Consider the following 22,365-nt stretch of genomic DNA (forward strand, 5'->3'; position numbering starts at 1 on the left):
GTAGGATCTGGGTCTGCGCTGATACGTGGCAATGCAGCGCTGTGCAGGGGCAGGCAGGTGATGGGAATCCAGGGTTTTGTACCTGCCTTTCGCAGTCTGAGCGCTGCTGCTGCAGCCTGGAGCTAGCTCGGGGGGAACCTGTTGCTAGGTGATAGCTGTTTTCGGTACGAGCTCACTAACTCATTGGCATACATAGCTGTGCTTCTCCACACCAGCAGTCCCAGCAATCAGGCTAACGGCCTCCTAGCATCCTCCTGCCCCTGGGTCAAAACAGCCATGAGATCCCTCATTGTTAACTAACCCTGAAGTTAGAGACTGTTATGTCAACTGGGACTGGCAGCGTTGATGCCGAAGTGGCTCACACAGGCAGAGCTTACTGATCAAGCCTGTGTGGGCTGGACATAACGAGAAAGGCTCCCTGATTATCTCTCCAGATGCAGTCTAGAGCAGCCCAGGGGTAGCTCTAAACTGATTTAGCTGGGTAAGGTCCCATCAGGCCCATGCACCGGCTCAGGGTTGTTAGAGGAGATTTATGGGATTTATGGGATGCGCAGAACCACAATCTTGGCCCACATAGATTAAAGAGTAGGTGCAAAAGTTATGCCAGATCTAGAGTGGCTTTCTGTGACATACCTTTGCATGTATCCATAGAGAACTTAAAGGGAAAAAAAATACTTTTTTTGCAATGATTAAAGGGCTAGTACAGTAAAACTTCTGCCCGTCATAGCTCAGGAAACCAGATCCAGAATGGATAACTGAAGGAAGGTAACATGCATCCCAGGGATGAACAAATGATGTCAAGTTAAATGGGGAAGAGCACTTGCTACATATTCGCCGTTCTGCAACAACTGCCCCACGTGTCTGCTCTTTCCCACAGTAAGCAGAAGCTGAACGGCAGTCATTTAGCACTGTTTCTTTCAGGGGTAAACTGCAAACGTAGGATTCATTCCCAGTATTGTGGGACAGGATAGAGCAGCACAGAGGCAACCTTTCTAGCAGATGTGCCACAGATTAGCCCTACAGCCTCCCTGAGTGCCCTCTGATGCTTTCCCCCTCTGTAATCTGCTGCTCTTTATGCTCCCTGCTCTGCATTCCCTAACCGAGCTGCTGCCCTGCCTTTTGCTTCCTGCCCTGTGCTCCCTGCCTGCTCTGCTGCTCTGCGATCTGCTCCCGGCCCTATCTACCACTGTGCTGCCTGTCCCCTCCCCAGTCTGCCACGAGCCACACACAAAGGCTGCTTGTACCACTTTTGGCATGGGTGCTGCAGGTTGGCCACCCCTGGAGTAGACACATGAAAAGCTTCCTGAGGAGCAGCTGGCATGCAGCATACCCCCTTCCTCCTAACCTGGTGCAATTTGCCTGTCTGCCCACACCCAAAGAGACACATTCAAAAGGCACCTGCAAGGAACTGTGCCAAAGCATCGTAGCTGTTTATTGGCGATACAAAATGAAGCAGCAGAGATCTTTCTGGTCACAGCATTGAAAGCTCACTTCTGCTACACATGCCACGAATACATTGGGGAATAACGTTTCTCACTTTCAACTGCCATCATTGTCCCTCTTTAGCTCTACAGTACAGCACGTGCTGTCACGGGATAAATGCAGTGTTGAGCCTTGAATCCGGACCACATATGGCATACAAGCAGGGACAAGACGTGTCAGGGAGGAGAGATGTAACCATGCGAATTAGTCACAGCATTATTTTTCCTTGGTACCTAAGGGTGCATTAGTCTGACATGCTAAAATCCAGCTGAAGGATGCAAAAAACTCTCATTGCTTAAATTCTTAAATGAATAATGCTTAAATACCTGCAAGTTTGTAATGATTTGCCTGAATTCCTTCCACAATCCACTATTACAGGATCCAAACATCCATAGAGTAATAGATTTACTCTGTTCAAAGTTAGAAGGCGGCTGAAAATTTCACACTTTCAACAGAAAATGATTTGCCCCCTAATATCTTGTATGGAACAAGTACCAAGGAGCTGCAGAATATATTTTGATTTTTTACAGGCTTTAGGCATTGTGAAAGCATTTTCCTCTATAAAAATGTCAATCCTTTTCTCTTGCCTCTCCTAGATTTCGTTTTGGTGAACTAATCTAATCTATCACAATATAACTCACCTAAAAGATTACCTTTTATGATCTAATATATTACTTATAACCTCTACTTCTGCAATCGTTAAGCCCTTTGAAGGCTAGCAATCAGAGGTCAGTCCTGCTGAATTTCCATCCACCCTATTTGTTCTGGAGATGGGCCCCAGCCCAGCAAGGTACTTCAGCACATGTTGAAGTAGATGAGTAGCCCAAGGGAAAGGTGGGAAGGTACGTTATGTACAGCCTAGCCAGTTCAGGTCCTGTGGGTATGGACTTGCTGTCTTTGCATGTTACGTTTCATACCGAGCAACTATTATATCATTTTTAGGGTCCGTACCTCTGCCCTACAGCAAGTGTGTGGAGTGGAGGATGTTTGGCTTAGACATTATTCTACAGCGGTTCTATATCAGTCTATAAGTGGAAAGGGGGTATGGTCTGATGCAAAATCCACTGACCTCAGGCCCACAGTGTGGGATATCAGCTCATACTGCATACATATAGTATGTGAGGGTCAGAAAGCTTTTGATCTACAGTGGTGGTGGCTTAGTGTGGGTAAGAGGTCAGTGGACTCTGCAACAGGGCTGTGACATTGTATGGACATTATGGGTGTGTCCGGACAAGCGTGGACATTTGTTTCCCCAGGGACAAGAAGCAATGCCACACCTTGTGCTACTGCTACTTGTCCCCGGGGAACGTGTGGCAGGTTACCCCGGATGGGGTATGAGAAGCTGGGACCAACAACTGTGCTGGCCCCAGCAGTCTTATCTGGAGTCCTGGAAGCCTCCTGGTTGGCCAGGCTCTGGTTCTGGGTGCACGCACTGCCACCACATGTGCTACCCCACTTTTTCTTGGCATGGGTTTTTTTGACCCTGGGATCTCCCAGGCTAAGGACAGACATTCAAAAAGCTTGAGCCTGAATTGCTTCAATCTTTGTAGGTTAGTCTAACCTGGCTAGGCTGAACTGGTTTGCAACCACACAGACATTACTTCTGGACTGAAGAAATGCAGGCACATGCCTGCAGTGGCTCAGGCTAGAAGTCAGGGGTGGGGGCAGGGTGCTAGAGCAGTCCTTCCTCCCTTTTGCAGTACTGAGCTGAGGGGTGGGGCTGGGGGTGTGGCCAGGCCAGCAGGGAGTTGCTAGAACAGCATTTAGCACCCCATCAAGTAAACAAAATCCTCTCTCATTAGTTCAAGCTCTTTTTAAACAATTTTTTCCATGGAACGAATGGAGGGACATTACCAGCTACCTGTTGATTAGGTCTAAAAAGCCCTAAGACAACACTGTCCTGTCTGCCTTTGTCCTTTCTGTCTTACACAGACACCTCTCAGCATTAGCTAGCATACCACATGCTGGGTATGGTCCATGCTGTGGGAGAGGGGAGGGGGGGAATCTTTGCTTGAGCAGCCATGCTTGTTTGGATGCGGCTTCCAGGAGCATGTGAGCATACGTATCAAACGACAAAACTAATATTAAAGTTTGGGGTTGAAACCTAGAGCCAAATTCCACTCCCCACTCCCCCGCATTCAATCAAGCCTTTAACGATGTTTATTTCAAACTTTAATGATCTCAGTGCTTTCTATTTAAAGCCCATCTATACACTGGTATTTGCTGCTTTAATTCTGTTTTAACGATGCATTGTGTCTGGGCATAGGTGTATAGCTAAGATGGATTAGTCTGCTAGAAGAAATGGAGAACATTGAAGTCAAGTTGCTTGTCCAACATCTGTACTTTCACCATTCAATCATTCGTGACAGAAGCAGGTAACCAAAGGGAACGTGTGCCACAAAACTCTACCGTAATCACACAGAAACTTAATCACAGAGAAATGTAAATGGTCACAATATCAAGGAATCTGAGACCAATTGGGAAATAAATGTTCTTCAAACACCATGGACTGATGCATATTGAAACACTGAGGTATTCTGTAAAGATCACCCATTTAACACACAAAATATGATTCTGGGAGTTAGTTGGGGAAGATGACAGCCGTTCCATGAGAGAGGGTATTAGAAATTGTAAGCAGCTATTAAGACTAGGAGTACGTGAATCTTTGCATTTTGATAAAATGACGGGTGGCAAAATACTCTAGAGAGCCAGACACCCACACTCTTCATCTTGAGAATATGAGCTCCCCAGCACACAAGCTTGCAGAAGTAATTACAGTACACAGCAGTTTGGAAGATCTTAAAAATCTCCATAGCAACTTCTCAGCAACAACCTTTGCATATCAAAAGAAGAGCAAAAACTCCCTAAGAGGTTGTGTGTATGTGAGAGGTCCTAGTGGGCCCCAAAGGCCACGCTCAGGCTGCGTGCAGTGGCCATGCTGAACTCAGGTGCACCTGGTTACACGAACATAGTTTAACTTTTTCTGCCACATGCTCCTTAAGCATCTTGCTCTCAAACTTCCCTAGGAGGTTGTACACTGGAGAGCCTGAGGTTGGTGGTTATTGTAGCAGTCCTTGTGGGACTTGTCATGACAATTAGCATGGCCAAGGCACTCCAGGCCACGAACTGTCATATTAATGCAGAGCTCAATGAAAAGAATTCCTGGATTAGATCTGCCTCTAAACTAAATACCAGGAAAACAAGCAATGGGGAACAGGAGAAGGGGAAAGGGAAGTGCTGTCTGCTTTTTAGATCTATACTTTCAAATAATTAGTGTAAGAACAGAAACTTTGGCTGAAGGCCAATGACCCTACCCCAAGCAGAGGCAGAGAAGCAGCAGCAGTAGCAGCAGCAGGAATTGGGGGGTGGGGGTGGTGGGGAGGGTTTACTGGCTCTTGGTGGTGGGTAGGAGCTGAAGGGTGTCTGAGGAGGAGTAGCTGGTGTGTGGAGAGGGTCAGATGGGGGAAGCCAGGGCAGTGGGTTTGTGAGGGTGTCTAGGGGAAACCAAAGCAAAAACATCAGAGCTGCTACAGGGGGTCAGACCACAGGTCCCTCCAGCCCTGCACCCTGGCTAGGGACAGAAATTACATGTAAACTGGTAAAAGTGATCAGAAACTGGTTCAAATCTGTAAGCAGTGGAAGTTCAGTGCACCTAAACCACTTTCAAAATGGCCGAAACCAGTTTAAGATAAACCTGGATGGATGTTGTATCAGACTTAATTGATTTAAGTTAAATCATGTTATTGAATTTCTGTCCCAGATCCCGTCCAGATTCAAGTTAACTCACAGTCCCCCAACATCCCAGGATGCTTTGCATCTTCCCTGCAAACCGTCCCTTGCAGGGTGGGTGGGCTAGTCTTGATCCAGGCTGTCTGCTCCAGCTGAGCAGGCAGGAGTCCTCTAGTGCCCCCCGGCTTCTGGCCTGAGCCGTTGCAGGATACAGCTGCATTTCCAGAATCAAAAGTGAATGTCTGCTCACTTGCTTATCGGTTCAGTCTGCGCAGCTTAGACTAACCTGTGAAGACCAAATTGATTCAGCCTTTGGCTTATTGACTGTCTGTACTTAGCTGCTGTGTCTCCTGGTGGCACAGAGTGGGGAGTGAGGAGCAGTTCTGGGCTCCCTTTGGCAGCTTGCCTGCCCCTTTTCTCCTCTCCCTTCCCTGCTTGGGTGCCATGGGACGAGGACTCATAGAGTGACTTTTTTGGGGAGTGACAGACAAAGCATTCTGTGTCGGATCCGCTCCAGCAGGAGAGATGGGCGGGCTCCACTCGGACTCTTTGCAGGGCTCTAAGTCTCCCTTTCTCCAAAGCCCACTCCTGACAAGAGAAGGAGGAAGATAAGGATCCTGACCAGAGAGAAGGAGAAAAACTCCCAAGTAAAAGTGGCCAAGCCCTGGGTCAGGCAAGAGGGCAGACAAGAGCAGCCTCCACCCTGAGCTAAGTTATGTGGCTAATCTCAGTGCTGCACCTGACACCTGGCCATTCATGGCATGGCCACAGAGTAAAGTAACCCGCTGCTATCGGCTCACAGTGGCTCTCCGCCTCTCACGCAGGGATTTTCCAGTGGCCAAATTAAACATTTCTAGAACCAAGGGCTGGTAAGAGAGGTGTTGGAAAGAGAAGGAGGTCCATGTGAGGACCCCACAGAGATGCACAGGTGAGGCTGGAAACCTGCTGAAGAGATATTAAAGGTAATACTCGTGCTCCTGACACTTTTGCAACAGCCAGAAGAGATCCACCCCAACTCGCCTGCCTTTACTTGCACATTTGCTAACAGGAGGTCTGGACTTTGCTCTCACACTTCCACCAAATTTTCCCTGCAGAGGGACGCATATGCTTGTGACGTCCTGTGGGCTACAGGGCAGGACCCAATGGTTTGTCAATGAAAGGTGTTGCAAGAGTCATCAACCTGCGGCGAATACAATAAAGGAGAAGGTGAGCCAGGCAGGCTGGTTACTGCAGTGTATTGTTTCAGTCACCTTCAGGAGTGAGACTGCAAAGGGGAAATAGCCTCCCTTTCAAGAAAGGATCCATTGAAAGCTTCCAGGTGACCCTTTGGACTTTCTCCTTGCCCCCCAAAATGTACTCTTGCCTGAGAGAGTGAAACACGAGCAGTGTTTGGCAAAAATCTGTCTGGACTTTTATTTGCTGTCTGCCAGCCAGGTGAGTTTTTGAAATACCTCTTGCAATGAGTATATTTTATAAGCAAATATGAACCCTTTCAACTGTGTAAGGGTGGCTGTTTATGCAAGATGCTTGTATTCCCTCGTCTTCTAGTCCCTGCATTTTGTAAAAGCTTTTAAACTACAGTTTAAACCTTATAAATCTATTCTTTTAACCATAACTGCTTTGACGTTTACTATTAGCTCAGTTTATTGAACTGAATCTTATATGTAGCATGCTTGGTTGTACAGGGACAATTTGCTGTTTTCTTAAAGATCTGTCTGCAAGGAATGCTAGTTGAGAATACAGAATAAGATCTGCAACAGGTGTGATCTAATTCAGTTCTATCCAAGGAACTGATTTTAATGGAGCAACTCATATTTATGCTAGCTTGGACCTGGCCCACACTTTACAAGTCAGTTTAAATGCTACGTTCTTAATTATGGCTCAATCCTGCAATGTGACAAATGCACTTGGGAGGTGCTGAGTCTCTTTCACTCCTACTGGAGGGAATGGAAAAGGTGCCAACAATTCACAGGGCCTCAGGACCAGGAGAGAAACCTGAACTTGAAAGCACCATAGGAAGCAGGGGCTTGCACTATTTTAACTAAGCCAGCTTTGTCATGGGGGCAAAGGGCAGTGTGGATGTGCTTGTGCACCAGGCTTTTCTGAGCTTAGGGGGAGTTGGCTGAGAACTAATCAGAACTGAACTTCTTCAAAACCAAAGTAAATGTGTTCACACAGTTGAATCAAATAGTCACATTTGATTCGACTGTGTTCACAATTGAACCATCAACCTCAGATGGTTTTGCTTGACTCACGTCTATCTGAAGTTTCTGTCCTGGTTCAGGAACCTAGAGAATAGGTCTGACTTCCAAAATGCTTGGGGCTTTTGAAGTCACTGACATTTTGCCTGAGACAAGAGCAGAGGCAAGTTCCTGGTGTCTAGAAACACAATTTTCTGTGGGCAGTGGCCCCAGGGGCAGCTCACATACGAAGTGCCATGGTGCTGGTACAGATACTGCTAGTCTGGTGTGTCAGACAGGGAGAACAAGCAGGCTGCTGCTAAGACCCAAGGGAGAGCTTCACCTTTGGTGACAGAGGTGCTAGGTTTTAGGTATCAGCATGACATATATTTGTGCATGTGACCCTAACCAGTAATTTTGACTCTGTGTTGGTGTAATTACCCAGTAATGTTGTCAGGAATGCTTGGATACTTTATCACATCTGTTCATGTAACACATTGGACCCACCAGCCAGCAGGTCTCCGATGAGGGCAGCCTTGGTTAGATTTAAAATGAAGAACCAGGAGTGTGTCTTTTTGGTAACACAAATTATTTGCTAATAGCAATTTAAATAGTTGCAGATCAAAGAACAATGATCTAAGTCAGTGGTTTTCAACCTGTGGTCTGCAGACCCATGGGGGTCTGGAGATGACGTCTAAGGAGTCTGCAAAAGTTGACTATGACCAACCAAAAGTATGTGAATACCCACACTTACGACTCAGAGGGTCTGCATATCCATTTGAAATTTCCAAGGGGGTCTGCAAATGGAAAAAGGGTGAAAACCACTGATCTAAGTAAAAAATGCATTTGCATTTTGACAAGAAACTGTATTCTAGATGTCTTCTGGGCACATGACATCTGTAGGGCGTACACCATTATCAATAGCCTTAAAAATTTAGACATTTTGGCTGGGATTTGCAAATGAACCTAAGAGAATGCTGCAGTTTCATGGCAACTGGGTGCCTAAGCCTCCTGGGCACCTGTAAAAATGCCAGCCTAAACAGACACAGTAAATATGAATCTTGCTAATGAGAATTAAATACCAATCAATGTAGCTGACAGAATTCTTACAGTATTGTCCCAAGTGGAATCAGGAACACTTCTTTTTGAAGATGTGAGACAGGGATATATTTTGCTTTGTGAGGAGGCAGCATGTCTACGTGGCCAGGGCAGAGGACTGGCAGCCAGGACTCCTGGGTTCCCTTTTTGTGACAGCCTCCAGCTCCCAGTACGATCCTGAGCCAGTTGCCTCTGTTCTCTGTGCTTCACTTTTTCCCCCACCTGTGAAATGAGGCTGATGTTGTTCAGTCATCGGCATGAAGCGCTTCTAATGGCTCAGCCAGACCGGGCAGTAAATCCGTGAGTTTTGCCATCTCTCTTTCAGAACATGCCTAGAGAATGAAGAGGCACGTGCGAGCTCGGGGACAAGGCTTTCCTGACAAGCTGCTCCGTGGCCTGGTTGTTACCGCCAGTCTTTTCCTGCTCTCAGGTACCTGTGAACACATCCCGGGGGCTACATCTTCCAGTGGGCGCACAAGGGGCTGGGAGGGGGCAAGCAAAGCACCTCTGCTCGGGTGCAAGCAGGAAGAGTGCTCCTAGCATGGCCAGGGGAGGAAGGGGTGGGCGGCAGCTGAACGAGGCAGATTTTGTGCCTGCTGTGAGGAGGTAGAAAAGTGCTTCCCACTGCCACAGACCCTGCCCAGCACCAGCTGTGCAGACCTGCCCATTTCCTGGCTTGCTCTGGCCGTGTTGGCAACCTCCGCGCGTGGCAGGAGCTAGCCTCTGTTGGCTGTGAGCAAATCCTGCAGCCGCATTGGCACGATCTGTTTCTCTCTGGGAAGGTGCAAGTCTTTGGTTTTCACCCAGCCACGAAAGCACTTTCTTGTTGTCCTGGCTGTCTCACCCCTGCTTATCCCCCTCCACGCTTGTATCTCCCCCTTCGAACGCAGACAACCAAGCGCTAAGCCTCCTTGTCCATTCCCTACCTCACATCCTTCTTCCCTGGGCAGGCTCCTTCCATCCCTTCTGCCTCTGCAGCTCTGCTGAGGTCTCCCGTGCTGCTACCAAGACGTTGCATTTCCTGCACATAGCACAGATGGGGAAAACCAATCGCAATGGTTGCTGTCCACTGGCACAATAATCTGAGCCAGCACGTAGCAGGAAGTAAATAACTATTTTTGGCTACTTCACAGCTATGGCTATAGCTGGAGGTCAAGTGCTTGCTGAAGTTTCCTTACACTTCTACATCTTTGCATGGGTCCAGTCCTTTATGTCACCACAGAGTGACACCACAAATCTCACCATAATGTATATGTTTGCTGCCTTCAGAGTGTCCTGGGGGAAGATGAAAGCTAAGAGCTGCACCAGATTGTCTTCAAATAAACCCCTCGCTGAGCCAGCCATTGCACGTTCTGTTTCGGGAGCACCCTAGACACTGGGCCACCCACTCCTGATGCTCCAGCAGAACAAAAATTGTTTTCAGGGCTACTTGTGCTTATTTCCTTTGCTTATTTTGGCTTTCCAAGAGCAAGGGAAATTCCAGCTTTTAAATGCATCCCATGAAATGGTCCAACTGATGTTCTTGTCAGTGCTAAACCACTAACCCACTCCACAAAGTCGGGACCTCTCACCCCCAGCTAAATCCATACAGGGAAAACATCTAGGCCTTGGCACTGCAATGGAAAAGTGGAACTGTTTCTGGTGCCCGTGGAGCTGCACTGATGAAAGCGAGATCAGAATAAGGACTGGGAGGCTAGGACTTGATGAAGGGTTCAGTGATGCTGGGCTTTGGAAAGCAGGGACCAACCTTAGATAGCAGGCTGTTCTTCTTTATCTGAGCTGGTACTGTCTGTCCATGTTGGGAGAAAGGGGTTTTGCTAGAACAGCCGCATACCATTCTTGGTTGACTCTACAGAATTAGGCTCTGCAAATCAATCATTCATCGCCTGCTTCTGATTTGAAGTGCATGTAGCAGATGGGAGAAGTGTCTGCTGCTTTCGCAGGTTCGTGACGTGCGTAGCCTTTATTAGAAGTGCAAATAATCACTTGAGATTTACAGGTCTGGTTTATCTGAAGAGATTTACAATGCTGGCTTTATATGGCTGGCAATCAGGGGTTAGTGTAATTGATGTCACTAGGGACCAGGCTTAGAAAAACAACACTAAGTTATGGTAATAAAGGCTTCATCCTCATGGCGCTTCTCTTCCTCAAGGAATAAATCTTTAATTAATGAAACACATGTAAACGCGTGAGTAAAATATAAATTGAAGAGGCAACTCAGCAGGACAAGGGCATCTTGAGTTGTGCTTCTAGTAGTCTCAGTTTCATCGTCCTTAGGTCTTACACCATAGAGGGGCCGGATTATATCTGCAATGTAAAGGAGCTGCTCAGCTGCTTCAGATCCCTGAGTTAGCTGGTTTAACGTTTGTTCTTGTGTCTCTCAGCTACATCCCAGTTCCAGCATTGCAGTCACTCCTTGGCCTCCACTCAGTGTGCCTACCCCGGTATGTTAAGTAGTACTCTTGGCTTGCAGAGCCAGGGCTGAGCAGGCAAGTTGTTCCAGACCTGCGGAGAGTACTACACGCAAAAGGACTGACTAAAGAATTATTAAAAAAAGCACCGTCCCAACAAACTCTTCGCAGTCCTGGCAAAAGGCCCTGTTCTTACAGTTACTATCATCGTTACAAACCCTAGCCTAGGTATCTTCGCACTGGAGTCGATGATCCTAGCACAACAATGGGCTCATTTGTTTACATGAGAGTTAAAAAGTTTCCAGGAAGATCCAATAAAGAAAAGCCTCAGCCCACAGGCACCTCTGAACGAAGTCCCTCTGCATATGTGGAGAGGCTGAAAGAGCTATGATTATTTAATTTGGGGAAGAGAAGACTGAGGGGTTGTGGGGTTATATGGAGGATAAAAATAGATTTTTCTCTGTGGCTGCAGGAGACAGGACAAGGAGCAATGGCCTTAAAAAGCAGCTAAGGAAATTTAGGCTGGAGGTTAGGAATAGCTTTCTCATTGTGGCAGAGGTTAGGCATTGGAACAGGCCCGCAGAGGTTGTGGCATCACTAGCCCTGGATGTTTTTAAGAGCAGCTTAGACAGACATGTCACTGAGTGGGTTTTTTTTAGCAGGGGGCTGGACTGGAGACCTCATGTGGTCCCTTCCAGTCCTAGTGTACCATGATTTTATTGAGTCTACCTTGCTAATGATGAAAAGGGCATTGAAACCAGAAGTTTCTATGGACTTTCTGTGTCACAGTGTACAGTGTCCATTGAGGAACAGAGAGTCAGGTCCGTGTGGCTAGATACCAGCCTATCTTCCAGCTAGGAACCAAACTTAGCAAACAGTTTTTACCTTCAGAGTGGGTGTCACTAAGACTTCTGAACCAAACCCCCAGGCTGACGTGGGGGTATTTGAAATCCAGAACTGAAATCTCTGCCCGATTGTTTAGCAGGTTTTAAAAACCATTTGTTTTTTTCTCTCTTGCTTAATCAGGCATTTAGGCACTGGCTGTTGGTGGTGTAGGAGGCCCGCACTTTGCATTTCAAAGGGAGTAGCAACTAGAAATAGGAGAAACCTTTAATTTTTTGATCGTCTTGTGATATTACTGAATAGAATGACTTGCAAAATAAACTGCTGTCATATGATGAGTACAACCCATATACATGCAGTAATTATCCTGATGAGGCCACGTTTTCTCTTTGAAAACTGACACTTTCTCTTCCCCTTCCCTTTCCCCCCATTTTTACAGAAACCAGTTCTTTGCGAGGGAAAAAGCTGGATGTATCGTGGAAGTATCAGAAGTATATATCCCTGGCCAGCGCCAGCATCCCCCAGCTCTGCCAGTTCACTGTGTGCATTGATCTAAACAGGACTACAAATGTCAGTGTTTGGACAGCTTTTTCATACGATATAAGCAACAACTCCACCAACATCCATGATGCAGAGCTCGGGCTCTCTGGGGAAAACAAGCATCTGAAGTTGTATCTCTTTGGCACCACCAGAGAAATCAAGCTTGACTTAACTCTTTTTGAATGGCATAGTGTGTGCTGCACGTGGGACAGCAAGGAGGGGCTGCTGCAGGTCTACAACAATGGGCAGCACTTGGGGAAGGAGGCCATGAACAGTACCAAGTGCCTGAGGCCGAAGGGCAGCTTGATGCTGGGGTATTTGCACAAAAACCAGGGAGGGTCCATCATTGTGCAGGTGAACACCGGCTTTCTCGGCAACCTGTACTACTTCCAAATGTGGGACAGGGTCTTGAAGCAGGAGGAGCTAATGAACTGCTCCCAGGGAAACGTCGTTAGCTGGAACACAGAGTATTGGGACTTGGACAGCATCATTCCACTCACCGACCATCACCTGCGCTGCGGTGAGTGTCTTGCTTTGTTGTCACCTGGGCTAGCTGACAGTGAGAGGAGGCTGCCGTCCACAAAATAAACCAGTTTTGGAGGGGGCAATGAGACACACACTTTACCAGGATATTTGCTGGCAGAGGAACCAAATGCAAGTGGGAAGGTCCTTCTGAGCCCCTGCAGCCTTGGGCTGCCAGCGCTGTGTGGCCAGCACTGGTTGTGAGATACTCAGCCCTGCTCAGTGGGGACAGGACCCTCTGGGGATTCTGCTCCTCAAGTCACTGTGCACGGGCAAAGAGCGATAAAATGGCCAAATTTGGGCACGAAAGAAACATGGCACAGACACAAGGCAACCCCCTGCTAAATAACAGGGTGCTGCTCAAACAAAACTCCCTAGAAGTTTTCTCCAGGGGAAAAAAAGAGGCAATCCAGGCTGACCTGCACAGGCTCAGGAAATGGGTGGACAAGAACCTGATGGTGTTTAACACCGAAAAATGCCAGGTTCTCCACCTTGGGAAGAAAACCCTGCAGCACCCTTATAGGCTCGGCAGTGCTACGTTGGTTAGCACTACAGAAGAAAAAGACTTGGGGGTCATCATTGACCACAAGATGAACATGAGCCTCCAATGCAATGCTGCAGCTAGTAAAGCGACCAAAATGCTGGCGTGCATCCATAGATGCTTCTCGAGCAAATCCTGGGACGTCATTCTCCCCTTGTACTCGGCCTTGGTGAGGCCGCAGCTGGAGTACTGCGTCCAGTTTTGGGCTCCACAATTCAAAAAGGATGTGGAGAAGCTTGAGAGAGTCCAGAGGAGAGGCACGCGCATGATCAGAGGTCAGGAAAACAGACCTCACAATGACAGGCTGAGAGCCATGGGACTCTTTAGCCTGGAAAAGCGCAGGCTCAGGGGTGATCTGATGGCCACCTATAAGTTTCTCAGGGGCGACCACCAGGATTTGGGGGAACGTCTGTTCACCAGAGCGCCCCAAGGGATGACGAGGTCGAACGGTCACAAACTCCTGCAAGACCGTTTCAGGCTGGACATAAGGAAGAATTTCTTTCCTGTCCGAGCCCCCAAGGTCTGGAACAGTCTGCCAGCGGAGGTGGTTCAAGCACCTACATTGAACACCTTCAAGAGTAAATTGGATGCTTATCTTGCTGGGATCCTATGACCCCAGCTGACTTCCTGCCCTTTGGGCAGGGGGCTGGACTCGATGATCTTCCGAGGTCACTTCCAGCCCTGATGTCTACGAAATCTATGAAATTTCCCCTTAATCTGATCCTCAGAAGCTAAGCGCTAACTGCACATGTAATTTTGTGACCAGACAACCCTGCATGCAAAATTTCAGCCTAAATGGCTGAAGTCTGGCCAAGTTACAAGCAACTAAAAACAGGGCCTTATAATGGGAAGGGTTGTGCTACCTTGATGACAGGCCTGTAATGTCCCATCTATAATGTCACCAGGCTTGAGATAAGTATTTTGTTAGGGTAAAGGTCAGGAATCCTGCTTTCCTGAAGAAAGGCTGCAGCAGCTACAGTTTTTTAATCCTAGATATGGGGAAGGTTGTAAAGCTGAATCATGGTTGTGAGCCTGCTGTATATCACATTTTGGATAGACCTTCACATATGCTATAAATATCCTCCCTGCTTCACCCAGCTGAAATTTATGAGCAGTCCACTGTACTGATAGCCCCTAAATAGAAACGGGGAGATGCGTTTGGGATAGCAGTGAATGGTACCGCTATACATGCTAAGATGTGTGCACATGGCTGGCTGGCCCGACGTTCACATTTCAGTAAGCTCTAATTTGTATGCACTATTCATAGTAATTAAGGGCACATGGGTGAATGTAAGTGTGAGGGTTTGGTGAGGATATAGGTAGCCAGGCCTGTGGATAGGCCTTGGGGGCAACTAGGAGGTTAGCAGGGCAGGTACACAGGTTACTAAGAGATCCAAGATATAAGCTGAGGTCAGGAGCCGTGGGTCAGGGAGCCAGTGCTGAGTTTTGGAGAATCCAAGATCAGGGTCCAGGAAGCCAAACCAAGTCAGGATGCTAAGAAAAGCAGAGAGCAGAACCAGTGCCGAGTTTCAGGGGAGATCCAAGATCAGGGTCAAGAAAAGCCAAAGCCCAGCCAGAAGTCAGGAGAACCAGGGAGAGCTGTGAACACGAGGCTTGCCAGAACAGACTGAGGCTGTGTGAAGACACGCTTGCAAGCCCGAGGCGGCAGGTGGATTTAAAAAGGATGAGTGGTGCTTCCAGCAGCCAACCTGGTTGCAGAGAACTGGGTTAGCCCCATTAGCCAGAGATCAGGGACAGGCATGGTAACTCCTGTGCTTGGCCCTGCCAGGCCTGCTTGACCAGAGTGCCTGACAACAAGAAATGCTGTGCGGTGTCAGAACAAGGGTCCCCCCAGCCCCTCGGCCTCTCTGACAGTGGCAAGTAGCAGACGCATTAGACACAGGGCATGTGTGGAGTGACCTAACCCCTGGGGTATCTACACATGTGCTTTACTACAGCTCTGACTAGTTAGCTCTGATGTAAAGTGTCACTATCTACACATATGACCATAGTAGCATGCGGTAAGTTAATTAACTCCACTGTAGGACAGTACTGCCCCAGACAAGTACAGCAGAGTAGTTGTGTGCGCCACAAGGCACATGTTGATGCTAACGGGGCTGGCTGGGTGGGGGCACAAGGGGCAGCATCATGCCCCTGGGCTGGCAGGCTGACCCGCTGGGCCCCCTGCCAGCAAGGGCTGCTCCACCCCTGCTCAGTGTGCTGCAGTCCTGGGCACATGTGTAAACGCTGCACCTGGGAGCAATAAACTCCGGTACAAACTGAGCCCAAGTTTATTGCTATGTGCTAACTACCCATGTAGATGCACCCACTGGGAAGCATGCCCTGTCCATCTGCTCTGCTCAAGGTGCACCAAGGCCCCCCAGATCAGGTGAGACAGTGAGCTCTGAGGGACCCTGAGCAGGTGCCAAGAAGCATGCCTAAGGCTGCCTGAGAACTGCTCTGGGTGTGTGCTCACACTAAACACGCTAGGCTGCCTGACTTTTGGGCTTTGCCATACACTGTGGAGCTGTGGATAGGCACTCCTGGGCTTGTCATGGGGCCATGGCAGATGCCCTAAGACAAGGATGTCCTATGGGAAAGCCTGAAGCAGCTATCACTGGATTTCAAGGGACAGAAGTCAGAAATAACCATGTGGATTGTAGTTCTGTAGTGAAATGTCACCTTGCAGATCAATTTGCATGCTAATGATGTAACTTTAACAGGTATGTCTCTGCCTGTAATGTGCAATTTATACCCTGAAAAGCCTGAGATTACTGCTGATTGCCAGTATATAATGCACACGTATTGTGTCTGTAGTTGAGCATCACTTGAGTTCACAGTTCTCAATGTAGCATGAAGCGAGGTGGAGTTTTTCAAGGGAACTGTCTATGCAACTTGCCATGCTTTTGGCAATCTGCTTTAACACTGAAAAACTAGGAGGCTACTCATGCAAAACCTGTCACATGAAAACGAGTGAAACTAGTTACATGAGTAAGGCAGCCACACATCTTAAAGGGGGAGGTTACGTGTTACATGTTAGTCCATACTAAGGGCACTTAAAACATGAGTGTCTGCACATTAAAGCTTGTTAACTCATGTTAAGCGCCCTCTGAGCATCTCAAAGTTATGCCACTTTAGGTGAGGGTTAGCTCATGGCTGCTCTACTTGGCACATGTTAGGTAACGTCAAGCTGCTCGACAGAGATAAAAAGAGCAATTTGCAGTCCTCTAGCATCCCAGGATGCACTGCTCCCAGCTTCTGTCCCCTTTCTGGAGCAGGGATAGAGCCCAGGTGTCGTGGCTCCCAGCCATAACCCTGCTTACCAACCGACTAGTGATAAGACCGAGCAGTGCTCGGTAGAAACAGTATTACCCCATCATGTTTGGCTGCTCAGAGCTCGTTCTTACTTTAACACGGCTCAACAGCCCATGTTTTTAGTCTGGTCTAAGTGTAACATGCAACTTCACTCAAGACTCAGCATTTCAAGCAGAGCTCTGCAAAGCTTGTCCTATAACTGCTTGTGAAGCAGTGAACCTGGTTTCCCAGAACACACACCCTGCGTTCCCGGCTGGGTCGTGTAATAAACACAGAATGGGGAGGGGTGAGAGAAATTCCAAGTGGGAGCAGATACACTATTAGCAGAAAAAAGAAGCTGATTACTGGGAGCTGATTAACAGGAGGAGGAGATCACAGTAACTCTTGGCTTAATGGCACTGGCTTACTTTTCAGTAGAAGCAAATCTTACTTTGCCTTTAGCATGCTCTTCTGCCAAAGATCTCAGGGCAATTCATACAGTCACTAAGCTTCAAGGTGCTACCATCTTGGCAAGCTGTTAAGACCTGTCTCATACATGAGGAAGCTAAAGCATTGGGAAATTATAGTTGGGATTTTCCAAGATGTGTCCCTCCAGTCCCACTGGAAATCCTGAACCACATGACTTGCTTAGCTCTACACAATGAGTCACACTGGGTAAGTGTGCTACATCCTTATCCCTAGAATAGTCCTAGATCCTAGAAGAGTCCTAGGTCCATATCCCTTTTTTCTACCCTGTCACCATTAGACCACAGCACCTTTCTTTTGTGCGTTATGGATGAGAATGAGGGCATCTGGAGTGATATCCTTGTCGTTGCTAAAAGCACCATTTCCAGGAATGACGTTCCCACCTTCTCTGACGAGGTTACCTCACTCCTGGCAGTAGCCCTTCCTTGGGGAGCAAACTGCGATTGCACAGGCTGGCAACCTTAATTATGGAGTGTATTAACTTTGCAACCTTGCTCAGGCTCTTTTAACTCAGGTTTTGTTCATAATTTCTTGGGCTTTTAAAGAAGCAAGCTAAAAAAACAGATGCTCCATCGTGTGGTAGCACATTGGCACACCCATGGGGCATCAGCTGGGCTGGGAACTTTAGATCCACTGCACGGGCTTCCTCTCCCACCCCCACAAGTCCAGTTTTTGTCCCCCTCTGCATCTGAATCAGCAGTTCCCTCCTCCAGGTAGCCCGGTGTCAGCAAGGGGTCACAAAAATGCAAGACAGAACATCTCTCTGCAATCAGTCCAGATGCCCAGACCCACTATCACCGAGCAGTCCAGTGCTAGGGAAAGGCTGGATCAGTCTGTGTGGAGCATGCTCTGCGGGCGTGTCCACATGTGCAAATGCGCTGGGGTGGGTTTACTCTAGAGTAATTTACTCCGGTGGCAGAGGTTGCCTCAGCAGCGGGCAGCTCCTGGGGGCAGGAAGCAATCTCCCACCCCTTGCTGTCCCGGTAACCGGGAGCACATTTTCTCCTGGTCAGTCGTCTACACATGTGCTACTGTGCCATTAGTAATTGGGAGCAAATTTACTATTTGTATTTACAGGAAGCAAATTTACTCATGATTAGGGCAAATAACTGTGCAGTAAGTGTCTGCACGTGTAGACGGTGATACTCACTGCACAGTAATTTGCTCTAATCTCAAGTAAAGCATCTTGTGTAGACGTGTCTTGTGTGAATGGGATCTTTGGGGAATTTGGCTGCTCCAGTCTCAGAAGTGCCTCTTCGTTATGTATGAACTGGGGGTAATTTTGCCACACTGGGGTAGGTTTTCAGGGGGAAAGCACACCTTAGGCACAAAACCCTCCCTGACCTCCTTTGTCAAATTTCCAGTCCCTGCTCCACAGCAAGGGCCTGGCCTTCGTATCACAGAGAGGAGAAGGCATACAGGTTTTTAACCTGAGCAAAACAACATCCTTCTTTCTAATCTTGTTCCAGTCTCATTCTTGGAAAGAGGTGAACCGGTTAGGCTGAACTTTTACCTAAAAATATCAGCCTCAGTCTGATAGCTGGCATAGAAAAGTTTCAGTCCACGCGGTCAAAGTGACGTGTTAATCATAGCAAAGTTATACCAGGAAATAGCTGAAAGCAGGATCTAATAAAGGGAAGTGTTAGGCAACCTAAAAAATGCTGCCCACCCTGCTTACAGACGGGAGAATCTTCGTCTTCCAATATCAGTTTGCCCTTCACTAGTCATACATAGCCCTGTTAATAAAGTCAATTTAACACCTCTGCATACCCTTGCTAAATTTTGTGAGAGAAAGATTGGCCCTTTTAACTTAAATGTGTAAGCTTTGGTGATGGTGATGAACATAGAGCACAAGAAGCTGACTAGTAATGTCTGTAAAGCATAGTGTTAGTGAAGTTCTCTTATTAGTTGGTTTACTTTGTAAAGCTCTTTTACTGGAATGATGAACATTTGCCAGATACCAAAGAAACTGTTTGCTAAAGCTTTGAATTCAAACTTAATGATCTGGAAATGTTTGGTTTTTAATTTCAGTAGCATGGTATTTTTCTCATTCCAGATCTCATCTGTCATCCCTTCTCAGTCCTCATTTTATAAGCAGAATTTTGTGCATGTTAATTAAAATGAGTGATGTTACGGGATGCAGGTGCTACAGCTGCATATCGGTAATGATAGCTGATATGTGAGAATAAACACAGGTTTTCTTCTTCAGGTGATAATGAGGGAGAGGGATTTGAATCTGTGAAATTGTAATAATGTCTGATTTTTCACTGCTTAAATGGAAAATGCTTCATGAGATACATCTTTAATTAGAGTGGTTTGATTTTTGTTTTGCCAGTTCTGTAAATTTTCTTTCACCAGACTAGCCTGCCTCATTATATCTGACACCGAGTGACCTCATGCATTGCCCCTAAGGCAGCGCAGCTTGCAACAAGACACGGTGAACCCTGGAAACAAGAATGCAGCCCACAGCGATGGAGCTCTGAGCGCAAACCCTCATTACTGGAGAAGCATCTCCAGCATCTGTTTTAGTTATGAAGACAAATTAAAGGTTAAGCTTGGCGCACGGCACAGATGATCAGTTCAGTTTAGCACTAGATACATCTTAGTCTAAAAGCACTTTTTTCTAAAAGTATTTTATAAAAAAAGAAAAGACTGTATGCTGAAACCATAGCCTGGTTGAATGGCATTTTGCTCTCCCTGGATGACAGCACTAGCCTGGGGTGGATTATGAGGTCTATCCCTCTCATTTTGTTAAAGATGTAGTAGCCTCTCCACATTCAGGTCCTGGCTTCCTCATGCTTCTGCATCCTGTTTGACCCATTGCTAAGCCAGCCCTTCTCAGACCACCACGGCTGATGTCCAAGGTCCTCCTTATCCGTTAAGGAGGACTGAACAATATGGGAGCCCTTCTGAAATCACAACCTGTGGTCCCCATTTTTTATTGATCCTGTGTAAAGTGTGGGCCCAGACTCAAGAAACAATAAGGAAAGATAAAACGATGCTTGGCGCATGTGGATTGTTTTGGAGGCCTGTGATGTCATCCGTATTGTGCCCCTTCGGAGGTGTTGTGTCAAATAATATCTCTGGCAGGTGCCGTGACAGGCGCAGAGCCATATTTAGCTGTAGGTAATGCCAGCATCATTCATGCAGAATAAATAATTCTCTGATAACAATATCTGCATCAGCAGCAGTGAAATCAGTGAGTTACTTTGGATTTGCATGGGTATAACTGAGAGCAGAACCTGGCCCATGCTCTGTAAAGGAAAGGCCACTAGATTCCAAGAGAAAATTGTGGTTATAAAACCATTTCCCTCTATCCTTGCAGTCAGTAGGAAACGAGAGCAAAGTCTGCATAACAGAAATGTGCATTTCAGAGAGCTCAGCCCCCAGAAAGCACAGGGCTTTCCATGAGAGGGCCTGGTTTATCTAGCAGCTCTTAGCTTTCAGATTCCCAGAGGCACTGGTGAACAGTTTCTCTGCTGCTTTTTGTCTTGCTTTGCCCACGAGATATGGACTGTAGGAAGAGACGGTGCTTTGGGAGAGGGAACCCTTCCATTTACCCTCCAGCTTCAGCTCTTTGTGTTGTTTTCCAGGGGATTGTTACTCTTTGCTGTGAGTTTTTTGGAGTCGGTGGTCTTTCTAGATTCTTGCCTTCTTCTTACCCTACCCATAGCATGCAGCATTCAGGGGAAGGTTAATCACACCCTTGGCAGGAGGCTTCTGGGTCCCTGTTTGTCTTGCAGCTGGCTGACTCAAGCTTGAGGAGTCTCTTCCAAATACAGGATCAGCAAACAACTATACAGTCAGCTCAAGTTTCTGTCCTCCTGCCCGCACTGATTCAGATGGGGAAGCCACGGCTCAGACGCTGGGCTGCTGGGAGAAAATGCCTGGGAATCTGGAGGAAGGGAAAACATTGGCAGAAACTTTTTCTTTCCACCATAGCTGAGCTCCTGCAAAAGCAGGAGACCTAAACGCAGGCAAACAGCCCCCCTGCCAGCACCCAGCTGGTTAGACCAGGACACCAGCATTCAAAAAAGCACTGTTTATTGCTGCTTTTATTGCTCCCTAGCGCAGGCTAGGCATGACGGAGGCACGAAGTCATTCTCTGAGTGTGGGGTTGAGTTACAAGCACAGCGCTTTGTGGCTGGGCAGCTGACTCCCCGACATCTGACAATGTCTCAGACAAGGGTGTGAACTAGATAGTGGGCTGTGCTGAAACACTTGCTCTCTGGGGTGACCTGTGAAACCACAGCATTGTTTCTGCAACCCTTTTTGTCAACTTCTGGTCGACAGAAACATGGGGACCCAGTTCTTTGCCAACCCTGGGTGCATTGGCTTATTCCTACACATATTGGGCTTGTCTACATGTGGACCTTTAAGTAGGATTAGCCTAAAATTACCATTTTAAGGCACATTGAGTGCATGTCCACACATGTGCACCCTTAATGTGCCTTAAAAACGGTGATTATAGGCTAATCCTGCCTAAATTTGATACCTGCTTAAAGCAGGTACCAAATTTTGGCACACTTACCTAAGTCACATTAGCCCATGTGTCGACGCTTAATGCGCATTAACGTGGTGTGCATATTAGCATGGCTACATGTGGGCTAATGTGACTTACCTATGCAAGCCTAAATTTAGTGCATCTTAATGTGCGTTAGCGTGTCTACATTGCCTTAACGCATCTTAAGCAAAGGCAGATTAAGTTTAGGCATGCATAACGACACATGTAGACATGACCACTGCTTCCCAGTGATGGTCACTCTTAGAGTTACACTGGAACAGGTGTGTGCTCCCAAGAGATGCAGTGGGTGGATACCAAGCTGGACTAGGACAGAGTGGGATTAATGGAGGGACTGCTTGGGAGACAGGGTCCAGCCCTGGCCTGTCCCACCTACCAGTACCCTTGAAGCTGGAGGTAATGAATAAACAACAAGTAGGTCTAAGATTGGGGTTTGCCTGAAAGTGGGGGTTGAGCTGTGGCAGAAAGGACCCAGAAGGTGTCTGAGAAGCTCTGAGTGTGATTTCTAAGGTGCAGCCAAGTCTGGTAAGAAACCTGGGGCTGGAGCTCATGTTGTCTTGTCCATTTATGCATTGATGAAGTTGTGCCCCAGGGTGGGTTTTGACCCCATACAGGCCGTGCATGGCACATGCCTTAGAACAAGCAAGAGAAGGACCCACTCACTGGTAACCAAATCTCAAGTATTCCAATGTTCAGAGGTGACCTTGGACTAAAAGT

At 47.4% G+C, this 22,365-nt stretch overlaps 1 protein-coding gene across 3 annotated transcripts in view; it reads left to right on the forward strand.

The window, feature by feature from the left end:
• The first annotated feature begins 2,227 nt into the window (after positions 1 to 2,227).
• Positions 2,228 to 22,365, forward strand: part of ADGRG4 (adhesion G protein-coupled receptor G4) — a 55,234-nt gene continuing 35,096 nt past the window's right edge. Inside the window, exons 1-5 of one of the 3 annotated variants that reach the window (XM_019536422.1) lie at positions 2,228 to 2,324; positions 3,749 to 3,857; positions 6,306 to 6,645; positions 8,815 to 8,919; positions 12,183 to 12,803. In XM_019536422.1, the coding sequence (XP_019391967.1) occupies positions 8,829 to 8,919; positions 12,183 to 12,803 (712 nt within the window). In that variant the 5' untranslated portion in view covers positions 2,228 to 2,324; positions 3,749 to 3,857; positions 6,306 to 6,645; positions 8,815 to 8,828. The remainder of the gene's footprint in view (positions 2,325 to 3,748; positions 3,858 to 6,305; positions 6,646 to 8,814; positions 8,920 to 12,182; positions 12,804 to 22,365) is intronic. The other 2 variants (XM_019536424.1, XM_019536423.1) reach the window with 2 other exon arrangements.

This window comes from Crocodylus porosus, unplaced genomic scaffold, assembly GCF_001723895.1.
Source record: "Crocodylus porosus isolate Cpor-Errol unplaced genomic scaffold, CroPor_comp1, whole genome shotgun sequence".
Lineage (NCBI taxonomy): Eukaryota > Metazoa > Chordata > Crocodylia > Crocodylidae > Crocodylus > Crocodylus porosus.